Here is a 12,312-nt window from a genome sequence, read left to right as displayed (position 1 = left end):
CTGCAGTGCTGCAGGACCATCATCCCTGGAGAGACTCTGCTTCCAGTTCCTCCTCTGGGGTGAATCCCTCTGCAAGGAGCCTCCTAAAGATCCACCTTCAGGTCTTAAAAATTCCTTTTTTCTGCAGCAGTGCACGTTACCTGCCTCGATTTTTTTTCCTTGCAGACAAGGTTACAGTGCTCAAGAGACTATTTTTCTTTTACATAAAACACAGCAAATGCACAGCACCAGCTCATCCAGCAGGCAGAGAGAACAAGATCCCACTGCACCACGTTCAGATCCCACTGCACCACGTTCAGCTCAGCTTGCTCTGCCCATAGGCAATGAAATTCTCGTCTCTGGGGGAATTGTAAAGTTGCAAAGAGCTTCAAATTAAGGAGCTAATGCAAATCAATCACAAATCTACCTAACGAGGCAAGAAAAGCCCTGCTTAGACTGTAACCTGCATAACTGAAAATTGCTCATTACCTAAAAAAAAAGTGCCTTGAAACCTGGCTGGATAAACTGGTCCTATAAGAGCACATGAAAATCACCTTGTTGAAGAGGAAAATGAAGAACTGACATGTTACACATAAACTGTGAATAGTGGGGAGAGCCCAGAGCTGCCCCACAGACTGTCCCCAGCCTGGCCAGGACTCAGCCACACTCCCACCAAGGGGCCCAAGGCTGGTGCCACTCAGCTCAGGATTAAAACCATTCCTGGCTTATCTAAATTCTGCATTAATGGGCATTATTTCATCTCTTGAGGGGTGATCCCTCTGCCAGCCCAGCCATGCTGGTGGCCAGCCCGTGTGGAGGACGTGAGGTGAGAGGGCTCCTGGCTGGGGCTGAACTTCATTCTGCTCCATCCAACTGAAGTGGGCTCCAGATGTTCAGGCACATTGATGGATTTTGATAACAATGAGAAAAGAACTGAAATCACAGCAGCCAAGGTCTGTGCTTGCTCTTGAGAGAGACGTGGGCTCCGAGCACATCTGCAAACAAAGCACTTCGAGGCAGACCTTCCAACACTGAATCCTTTGCAGTGCAGGTCATTGATTCTTCCCAATGCAATGCCTTGCAGGCTCCAAGCCTTTATTTCCATGCAAGTTGAGTTTTAATATACCAACAAAATAAGTTTTGTGTAAAAAGGGGCAAAAAAATTGGAGAGCAGAACAGACACTTAGAGGCTACTATTCAAAAGCTGGCTTTGAATTCAGATGAAAGTGTTTTATTATACCTACCATGTCTTTATGAAAAAATCATGGCCTTATTGTATATATTCACAGCCCTGAGATCTAAGGGAATTTACAGTGACACTCTGAATTGTGTGGAAGGGATTGAGCATCATGTCAACAGCCTGAGGATTAAAATGTAAACTGTCCCAGAGAGGAGGGAGCTCAGGGAGGAGCAGGCTCATGCCTGCATTGTGCTTGGTGTGCCCTGGGAAGGGAGAGCAGGGATGAGACACTCCTGAAGAGCAAGGGCTGAACTCACTCTGAGCACCCTGGGCTGGTGGGAGGTGTTGGAACAACATGAGCTTTAAGGTCCCTTCCAGCCCAAACCATTCTGACTCTATGAAGGGCCAGCTTTGGAAACTGGAACGGGTCCCAGGCAGGGACTGGCTTCCAAAAGGCTCTTAAAAGGCATTTGCTTCTAATTCCTCTAATGGATGACATAATAAATGGAAAAGACATTTTACAGGACTGTTTTCCCAGGTCTGCACGTGCGAAGAGCAAGCTGAGGACACAGAGCACCTGGATGGAGTGCCTGGGCTGCCTGTTTGGTTCACTTGACCAATGAGATGAATTCCAGCAGCACAGCCTGCCCGTAATTAGAAATAACAGTTTTTTTCAAGCTCTCATCTTTTCTATCGAGTTCTGCTAATCAACATTTCAGCATCTGCCCAGGGATTCTGGGACAATAACCATGTTGAAAACCGTTCCAACTTTGCTGTCACATTACTACCTGCTAATGCACAGTCCAGAAGGGAGGTAGAAAGAACTAAGAGATTTCTGCCTTACTTACATGCACCTAAAAAATCCAAATTAATTCTCCTCCAGCCGGCTACTGGAAATACTTCAGAAGATGACAGGTAGCAGCAAGGATTAGTATCTGTTTTCAGGAGCATGGATGGGGCTGGAAGACTGCCATGTTTTGTGTTTGAAGAGGAGCTTCAAATGTTTGAGACAACACTGACTCCCAGGAGATGCAGAGAGAGACTCACTGGCTGGGTTGGATTTTCCTGCTCTACCTGCTGGACAGGGACAAACGACCCTGACAAATGCTGCATTGCATTCCACTCACACTCCATAATTCCACTTCCACTGAACAACAAACCCACCTGAGCCAGCTCGGAGCTGCTGAGATGCCCATCACTGTTTAGATCCAAGTGCTTGAACAGGTCTTCGATCAAGAAGCGCTTCTGGGCCACTCTGTCCTTGGCCAGGCTGCTGGGGGGGCTCTGCCGACGGGCCTGCAGGTCCAGCAGGATGCTCTTGAGCCTGCTGTAGTCTGCCATGGTACAGGGGTCCCCTGCAAGACAACACAGCACCACTGACCACGTGCATTGACCTTGAGCTTTGCAAAGGACTGAGCTCCTGAAGGGCAAAATCAGGCACTTATGTCTGCATGCACAGCCCCACTCAGCCCTGCACTTGAGGAGCTCCTGGAGTCGTTAACACTGAGTAATAACTGGCAGTTTCTCTAAATCCTGCTGTCAGGGTTGCTCTCCAGCATGTTACCTTCCAGATTACAGGGCTTCAGTTACAGACTTCCACGCTCAGCTCTGTAATCCCCACACACATTAAATTGGCTCTGCATTTTCCTGAATGAATAAATTCCTCTGTCCTGTGACTGGGAGGTAAAAAATGAACATAGGGAAGCTGATGTTCAGAAAGTTCCACAAACATAAATGGTACCTCTGAGTGTCACCCTGTGCCAAACATGGGGCTGATCTTAAGGAATCCTCACAGGCAGCCCAGGGGAGGACAGTGAGCAGTGCAGGGCTGTGGCATCACTGGTGGCTGTGCTCATCACCCTGCTGCAGGCTGATAGAAATGCTTCCCTCAGCCCCGACCAGGGAAACAGGTTATTATCAGGGAAAAGCCCCCAAGCCACTGTCCCTGAAGTGACACCAGCTCGGCTGGAGCAACCAGCCTGAGCCTTTGTGACCCTGACAGCTCCCTCTGTGCCATCCAGCCCTTCTCCAGGGAATGTGCTCTGATTTAACACACCCTCCCTGAGGAAACACATCCACGTGCCCCAAGTGGTACAGGGGTTCATGACCCCTTTCTGCTCATCTCCTGTGTGGCAGAGCTTGGCAGGAGGAGGAATGGCAGCTATCTCTCTGTGCAAATCTGTTTGCTTTAGTGCAGAGCACAGGGGCTGGTGCCTTGCAGCAGACCCTGGAGCACCCTCAGGCTCCAGCTGTCCCACACTCTGTGGGCATCAACCACCTCCCACCAACAGCACCAACACATCCAGCCTTTCCCCTCGGATGCCCTCACCTCCACAGTGTAATTTCTCTATAAAGTAAATAGCCTTATTCTGTGTAATGTCAGTTTTAAAACAAACTTTTATTTTAAATCCATCACCGATCCTGTTGCATTTAATCTAAGAGAACCTGGTCTCACCTCAGGGACAATACCCTTGTAGATCAGCTCCCCAAAGACTTCCAAACATTATTCCTCTGAAAAATAACAGAAAACTCTGGCACACTGACAACTAATGATCCTGTCCTTTTCTTGCTGAGCTGCAACATTTTGGACCTCTTGGTCCCACTCCAACCAAAACCCAATTAAAATTCCAGGTGGGAGGCATTTCTCTGATAGCAAACCCATCTCCTGTCAAGGTTTTTTTTTCACCCTTCATATTTTGTGCTCACGACTTCAAAAGCACCATGACTTGAGAAGGTGAGAGAGGACACAGAGGCTGGACATGTGCTCCCACTCAGGTCAGTGCCCTCCTGCTCCTCGAGCAAGAACTGCAAGACAAGACTTATTTCCCACCCTGAACTCAGACCCTTCTAGTTTGGAGTTTCTCACTGCTCAGAGATATTTAGCAGCAGATAAATTATTCCCTCCTTCTAAGCAACCTCCACAGAGCACTCGATCCCACATGGGATCAGTCTCATTTTACAGTAAAAATAAGGCTATTCAGTTACTATTAGTTGTGTTTATTATTCTTGCCTTCTTTTCCCCCCAGTCATGTCATTTGATGGTTTGTGAAGGCAGCATGAGAAAATTTCTTTCATTCAATCACCAGCTTATTTAAGAGACAAACTGATTGCTGTATCCAGTGTGATCAAGCACTCCTGCAATTCTGTTGTAAATACTGTTTTAGCTACTGCAATGATATTTTTCGCTGAGCTGGAGTTTTATTTTCAGTCAAATCTTAACCCCAGAGATGTATCTAAGGCTAATGAAGATAGGGAAATCTATTTAGTTTGCTTCCACTTCTGTTTCTGCTTTGTGGTTTCCATTAGTGAGCACCAGCCTTTGTTCCCATCCCACTGCTGGGGTAACTCAGCCTGTCCCTGGGAGGGACACCCCTACAGCTGATTTAGAGCCCTCAGAGGAAAATGCTGGTGGCCTTCAAACAACCCTCCCATAAGGTACAGCTCTAAGTGCTCTTTGGATCAAACTTCACTACACTTTCCATGCTCAACAGACAGGGATTTCTGACAATTTTTACTTAAATTTTAGAAATTAAATACATCCTCTAGCAGCAGCCTCCAGCGGCTCTCCATCCTCAAGCCCCAAAACCTGCAGCTTGTCTGATGTAGGAAGGAGCCAAAAGTGAGGAATCACACTGCAAGAACCCTGGCCAAAGGAATCCAGGATTTCCCTCTCCATGCTGGGGAAGATCTCCACAGAAACAAGGCCCTTTTTTGAAAGTTTGCAGCACTTGCAAAACCAACGAAGCCTGGCACTGTCCAAATTAAAAACAAACAAACAAAACCAACCAGACAGGCAAAGAAAAACAATCAGACAGAAGGAAAGTAAAAGAAAAATGCAGCATATGAAGGTCTGATTGCTAAAGTGTGGCCAATAAGTGTCACATTTCCATGCTCTGCTCACTTCCACCAATGCTGTTTCTTGCTCTGTTTTGCAGCAGAGATGTTATTCATCCTGTTTAGCACTTCTGCATGCTTTGGCAGATAAAATATTGATCAGCCTGCCAAGAAACACAGAATGCCATTCTGTTTTCATGTCAGAACTCAGTAATGAACTACATTTATCAAGAGCATCCTCCCTGTGAAAGGTCAGTGGTGAATGTGGCTAAATTGCAATGACAGATCATTAATCCAGCTCCCTCAATAATTGCCCTCTTTAAAAATTTTACTCCTGGTTTCTGGGAATTGCTGCAGGTTTTTACAGTGGGATCCCTGAGCAATCCTCAAGCCAGAAGCAGATAAGAGAGGAACAGCAAGGCTGAGGATGAAAGTGTCCTTCAAAGGAATGCAGGTTACAAAATAAAAATAAACTGAGCAAGTGCAGAGCTTGCTTTGATGGGAAAACTCATTTCCCAGTGAAATATTCCTGTACAAGGTGCCTTACAATGCAATGATTACTAGAAATGTCAGTACTTCTTTAAATATCAAAAATGATCTGATAACACCTACAAAGCACCAATCTCAGAGACCTTGGTTTGCACTGTCCTGACAGGAGCTGGGAGCCTGAACACACACACAGGCCTGTAGAGGATCTGAGCCCCACTGGTTCCTGAGCTGTTCTACCCCACAACTCTGTGGGCTGCACGAGGGGCACCTGCAGCTCTCCCCGAAATCCATGAGGGAAGCTGTGCAGCCACGAGCACCCAGGCTGGGGACAGGAGTGTGTGACTGTCCATCCACACAAGGGGATTCAAACTGCTTGGGACCCTTCAAAAGCTCTGGGGGAGGTTCCCCTGGGTGCCACAGGTACCCACTGCAGCCCACATGCCCTCCAGCCCTTCCAACTCAGCACACCCTGTGATCCTGGGAGAATCTGCAGCCCTGCTGCTGATCCCAACCCCGAGCCAGGCTCAGCTATCACTGCAGGTGACATGGGACACAACAACCAGGCATCCCATGCAGGGCTGCCACCCCCTTTGGCTCCCTGGATCCCTCCATCACCTGCCCAAAACCCACCCCCCCACGGCAGGACATGTCCCTGTCACCACAGGGGATGATAACAACAACCCAGCACAAATAACTCACCACCAAAGGGGAGCTCCAGTGGCACTAATTTTCAAGCAACCCCTGAGCACCACCAAATGTGGTAATAAAGAGCAGTTTGGAGCAGGTTGGAGAGTGTCATTTCTCAGGCAGGAGGCATTGGGGGTGTCATTTTATCTGACAGTTCCTCTCAGCCAGTGCTGGCTCTATTTTCAGCTGTTCCTAGGGCAGTTTTCAAGCTCCAGGAAGAAATTTAGAGCAGGAGATGAGAGAACACTAAACTTTGTTTTCTATCTGTATCCATAGGGCAATAAAGATGAGGTTAAGAAAATAACATTTCTAGACAAAATTAAAGAGATTGGAGAAAAGTTCTGTTTTCAAACAGCCCAGCCTTTTCTGTGCTTCATTCAGGGTTTATCTGGCATTGTGAGAAGCATCAGAAAATGACTAAACTAAAATGCTACTGGATACAAATTTATTTCTGAGTGTGGCTCCTTAATTCTTGTGCCATTTACAGCAAAACTGCTCATCAGCACCAGCCCATTTTCCTGCATCCAAAATGAAAGTGCTGGCATGCCTGAACAGAGGAAGAGTGGTCCCAAGGCATCAGCCTGCTGAACCTGAGTGAGACATTATGTGAACTCTTTACCCCACTGCTCTGCTGCCTTGTGGCCTCTCTGACTCCACAGAGCAGGTTTACATGGGGACAGGAAAATTAAAGATGACTTCAGTTCTTCAGGGGTCTCCTTGCAAATCCCCATTCCCCCATGCACGTTTTTTATCTGTCTCTATCTATCTCCCTCTTCCTTTAATCGCTTATTTCTGCAGAGGTTGGATGGACTTCCCTCCTAGTTTTCCTACGTGGTTGGAAAGGAGAGGAAAATACCTGCTTTTCTCACCAATCTGCATGAACAGCCTCCTCTGAGCAATTACAGCTGCAGAAAGGGAGAGGAGAACATGGAGAAACCTTTGTGGGATTCACACATTTCTTGCAATTTAAAGACATCTGCGAGCTTTGAACCTTCCCAGCTCTGACTTTTACAGGCTGGAAGTGCCACAGGTTGGATATCAGGAAAAAATTCTTCACTGGAAGAGCAGCTGAGCACTGGAACAGGCTGACAGGGAAGGGGTGGAGTCACCACCCCTGGAAGTGTCCAAAAAACAAGTGGATGTGGCACTTCACCAGATGGTGTTGTAGGCATGGGGGTGTTCAGTCAAAGGCTGGACTTGATGATCTTGGAGGTCTTTTCCAACCTTAATGATTCTGTGATGCTACACTAGGCCAGAGCAAACTCATTTAGGATGAGCAAAAACTAACCCAGATCTTAATCTGTAAAACTTCATTATATCAACCATTTAACTTCTGCTAATCCAGAGAAAGCCTCCAATAAACCTCCAGGCTCAGCAATGTCACTGCAGGTACCCCCTCAATGCTCCTGTAACACCTGATAACAACACTGGAGCTTCTGCTGCCTCCAAACATCTCCCAAGACCATCCCTGTGCACAGAGGAAGCTGATGAGACATTAAGCAACACTGCTAATTGCATCCTGTTCCCATCACAGCTCTGCCTGCCCTCCTGCTTTACTCCCAGCCAAACCCCTCCAAGCCTGAGTGCCTGTTTTACTCCTGATCTGAATTTGCAGGTGAAGTGAAATTCTGGTGAAGTCCCTGCTAAGAGGAGCAGATGTTTAACATCCTGCAAATTCATGAACATCCTTCAGCTGCCTCTGCTGAAAAAAATTCAATTAACAATAAAACCCCCAACTAACTTGCTCATCCCAGGGATGTGTTTCAACTAATAAGATGTTCATTTATCAGCTATCCATATACAATTTAGCAACAACTGGGAGCTCACCAAATTTATCACAGAAATGGAATGGAATACAAGCCATGAAGTGGATACTATTAAACAATAGACATTTACAACCTGGAAGAGTTAAAGCTTTCCTCAGTGTATATTTATTTCAATATTTCATTTTATTACAAGGAAAAAGCACCCATCTATTACTCTGTGAGTTTTAAAAATATATTAAAAACTTACAGCATGAGAATATTAATTCCCAGTTCTATAAACAAGAACTCCATTCCTACCTCAAACAATTACCTTCCAAACTGCATAAACCTAAATGAATCACATGCCTCAGCCCCAAATGCACAGGAAGAGATGGATGGATTTGCAGCCTTTCTGGGGAAGCCCAAGAATTACAACTTGGTTTGCCAAGTCCAAAGGCAAGTCCTAGATTTGTGTCCTGCCTGGGAGGGAGTAGGAGCAGCCCTGGGGAGGGAGGCAGGAGGAAGCTTTCAGGGGGGAAAACACACAATAAATGTAATTTATCAAGTGCCTATCACCACCTAGGCAGCGTGCCACAGATTTATAGATTTTTAAAGCCAGGAGGGATTATGTGCACACTCTGACCTCCTGCACCAAACCCAACGAGATTTTCCCCGCAGCAGCTCCATAATTTGTTTGCTCTGTAGCACACCTCCTAGCAAGGCTTCCAGCCCTGATTTAAGCACCTAAGAGCAATTTTTCAAATGATTACTTAGCCTCGGTGGGCAAACATATTTTATTTTTAATTTGTTTACCTCCAATTTCCATCTACTGAATTCTGTTACGCATTTCTCCGGTACCTCAAACGGTAAGTCTCGTATCCCACACGTCACCTCCCCAGGTGCTGGGATCATCTCCTGTCCTACCTGTCCTCTCTGATGAGCTGTGGGATGCCAAGGCTCTCACTAAGGCAGCTCACCCTCTAAAGGACTGGGAGGTTTTATTCTTTCCTGGGAATTTTGTCATCCCATGGTGGGCAACGAAACGACCACGGCCACATGTGCAAGAACCTTTGGCTTCCAGTCAGCAGCGGGTGCCCTTCCCACAGTTCAGAGCTGGTCAGACCCTCCCTGGTACTACAAAGGGATGCTGCACAATCTGCAGAGAGCCCAAACCATTCCCAAGCCACGGATTTCAAGAAGATTACGGTGGCTGACTGCTCTCATCCCACCAGGACATCCCAGAGATGCACTCACACGACATTCCCAAATGCTGTTCAGCACAAGGAAGATGTGACACAGCAATGCCTGGGCTGGGGGAGCTTGCTGGGTGATACCAGAGGCAAACAAGGCTGTTCTGATTGCTGGTTTTATATTTGCTGCCTGCTGAGTATTAACTGGTATTTTTTGGTGCTAAAAAATTTAAAATGTTTGTAAAACCAGAGGGAAGAAACAATGTCAGGAACATGAGTGCAGATGAAGAGGGAACACGACGCAGTCAGGGCAAACAACTCTGAGTAACTCCTACACTGCTCAACTGCTTGGTGAGTGTAAACACAACAGAAATCCCCAGTGAATTATGCATGAGTCCTGTACCCAAAACTGGCTCTTTCTAATCATTAATTTATTCACAACACAGCCTGCTCTCCTATAAATCTACTACTCCACACAGAGACTGATCTTACACACACACTCAACTCCCCGTGCCTGTTGTGTACTCTCTCTAAATTATATTTTGTCTTCAGATTGTATTGTTTTGCTTTGTAAAAACTATTAAGCTGAATTAGTGAAGCTGCAGACAAGGGAGGAGGGGAGAAGGAGAGGAAAATGTCCCACACGCAGCCCTTTTAACAGTAACAACAAAATGAGCTTAAGAATGTCTAATTATTTGAGATCCCAAACCAAAACAAACTCACAGTGTAAGGAATTGATTCAATGACTGAGAAACACTGGATTGAAATAGCCTGGGAAGACAATGAGGCTTTGGTAAAGGTTATTTTCTGAGCTATCTGCAGGACAGGAAAATAATAGTTAAAGAAAATCTTTCTGGCCATTTTGAAGCACCTGAAGCCATACATGACACATCCACTTGTCATCACGAACTGGAAGAGTTAATTATCATGCAGTGATGATTACCTTCACTCACTCTTCACTTCAAGAGCTACACAGGAAGAGTCTTGGTCCATCAGTCCAAGTGTGCAGGAAGCCAGGCCTGCTCTGCACTGCAGCCAACCCTCATTCCCCATTTCTGTATGGAAAATGTCTTTACTACTTGAATGCACACATCCTATAATTTAAATTAACCAAACCAACCAGGCTTTTGTTACACAAACGGGACATTTGCTCACTGTCTCTGCTTCAGTTGGTGACACCACACAATCTACTGTTTGACATCTTACAATCCTCTACCTCATTCCTATTAGAGAAAGCAAAATTGTCTGGATTCCTCTGGGAAGTAAGCAATGCTCACTTTTTTATGGCTGACTGGTACATCTATCAAATCCTTGTAGATAGCAAATGTGTTATTTGGAAGCTTTAATAAACGTTGAAATCCTCTGGCACTATTGCAAATTTTGCTGCTCCTGCTGTGCTCTGAAACACTTCCCTTTCCAAACAGCTCCCTGGATCTGCTGTCAGAGGGAATGCTCCACCATCACTCAGGGCTTGGGATTCCAGGAATCAGAATCCCTGCTAAAGGTATTTTTCTTTTTTCCTATCTGGTTTCTCATTTGTAAGAAGCATGCATGGGAAAAGTGGCCAGCAAGGTGTATTATAAAGGCCAGCTTTGGTGAGGGATGCAGTCAAGAACCTTAATTCTTTTGGTGGGTATTTATGTACACAGGTTTTCCCTGCTGCCTTCTTGGAGACACTCTAGCTTCTATCATGAGGATCTGCCATAGTTCAGCTTCATCCTCTCTCACAGAACTTTTTCAGCAGTTCTGAGCCCGCTGTTACTGTTCTGAGCCCACTGTTACCTGTTCTCCCAGGAGCATCCCTGCTTGGAAGGTGTGTGATGTTTACAACAGGGAGAGCAGGGGGGACCTGCACACGCAGGCAAATAGTTCTTGTGACATTTCCAATCCAAATGCAAGAGGAAAAACACCATCATTCTCCCCAGACTGTGTGCCCTTCCACACCCTCACAGCCAAAGGCATTCAGAGAAACCCTCTGCCAAACACGGCTGATTTCAGGATTTACGGAGCTTCCCCACTTTGCACTTGAACTGTGGAGTCTCCTCTCCTGAGCACCGAAGGACAATATGTGTAATTACAGTAAGCAGGAGTATTTATTATTGTTAAGGATGTGTGGAACGGTCTGATAACGATGTGCTCTGCCTGTTGTTCAGATGTCATTAGGAGACCTCTCAGGCAGCTCATTACCAGCCCTCAACATACACCCTAAAGGGCATTACTGCAATTATGAAATGTTAACTTCTAAAGAGGAAAACATGCACAAGGGGGAAAAAGTACTTGTAATGGGGAAAAAAAAAAAGAAACTTCACACAGAAAACTCTTCAATTAGTCCAGAAACAACAGAATAAAGGGAAGCATTTATAACATGCACGTGGATGCAGGAGAGTCTACCTTCTCCTCCAGAATTTGATGAGGTCAGAACTACTCCACTGTAGTAGATATAAAGGATTGCCAAAGAATAGCTGGATGTTTGTTATTATAATCACACAATTATATATAAAATGTCTCATACACAATACATGCCACTCCAGAAACCAACAGAGCCAACTCTCCTTGGTGGAGAGTCAAATTTTGCCACCTAATGACAGAACGTCCCAGCTACATAAGTGATAAAATCAATCTTTTCCATGTGACAAAGAGTGCAAAGGAGGACTCCAATTCCTCCTGCCCAATCCACCAAAACATCCAACCCAGGCACACCTCTGAGCAGCCCTGACCTGTCTGCACCAGGCAGCTGCAGCATTTATGGCTCTCAGGGCTCCAACAGAGAGGAAAACACAAACACATCTACCCTGACTTCCCATTTACACCACAAACCCACACTCCTTCCTCCTGCCCTTCCTTTCTGAGCCCAAACAACAGAAACAACGATTTGTATTTCTACTCTAAAGCCACGTTATGAGTAGCCAATGCAGCAGATCAAGAAACAGAATAAATAAATAAATAAAAGCTCACCGATGCTACAGGCTGAATTTTGGGGATGAATTCCTCTCCTCTTTCTTTGTGGGATTTTTTTGATATTTTTCTCTTAAGCCCTATAATGATGGATGATGAATGGGACAGTTATCTGAGCACTGGAAGTGCTTTGCCACTGACAAGGCAAATAACCTTTCTGCAGTTCAGGGTACCAGTTCTGCAGTAGATCTGCTGGAGGCCTGTCAAGATAACAATATCCCCACACCGACTGTCGGCAGAGGGATTTTTCATT

The 12,312-nt window shown here is 45.8% G+C and overlaps 1 protein-coding gene across 5 annotated transcripts in view; it reads right to left on the bottom strand.

Moving 5' to 3' along the window:
- The window catches only part of FSTL4 (follistatin like 4), a 199,749-nt gene that overhangs the window by 98,668 nt on the left and 88,769 nt on the right, over window positions 1-12,312 (bottom strand). For all 5 annotated transcript variants that reach the window (XM_017834624.1, XM_017834626.1, XM_017834625.1 and 2 more), the window contains one exon: window positions 2,324-2,514. In XM_017834624.1, the coding sequence (XP_017690113.1) occupies window positions 2,324-2,514 (191 nt within the window). The remainder of the gene's footprint in view (window positions 1-2,323; window positions 2,515-12,312) is intronic.

This window comes from Lepidothrix coronata, unplaced genomic scaffold (genome assembly GCF_001604755.1).
Source record: "Lepidothrix coronata isolate B3197 unplaced genomic scaffold, Lepidothrix_coronata-1.0 Scaffold236, whole genome shotgun sequence".
NCBI lineage: Eukaryota > Metazoa > Chordata > Aves > Passeriformes > Pipridae > Lepidothrix > Lepidothrix coronata.
This window is presented reverse-complemented; position numbering and strand designations above follow the sequence as displayed.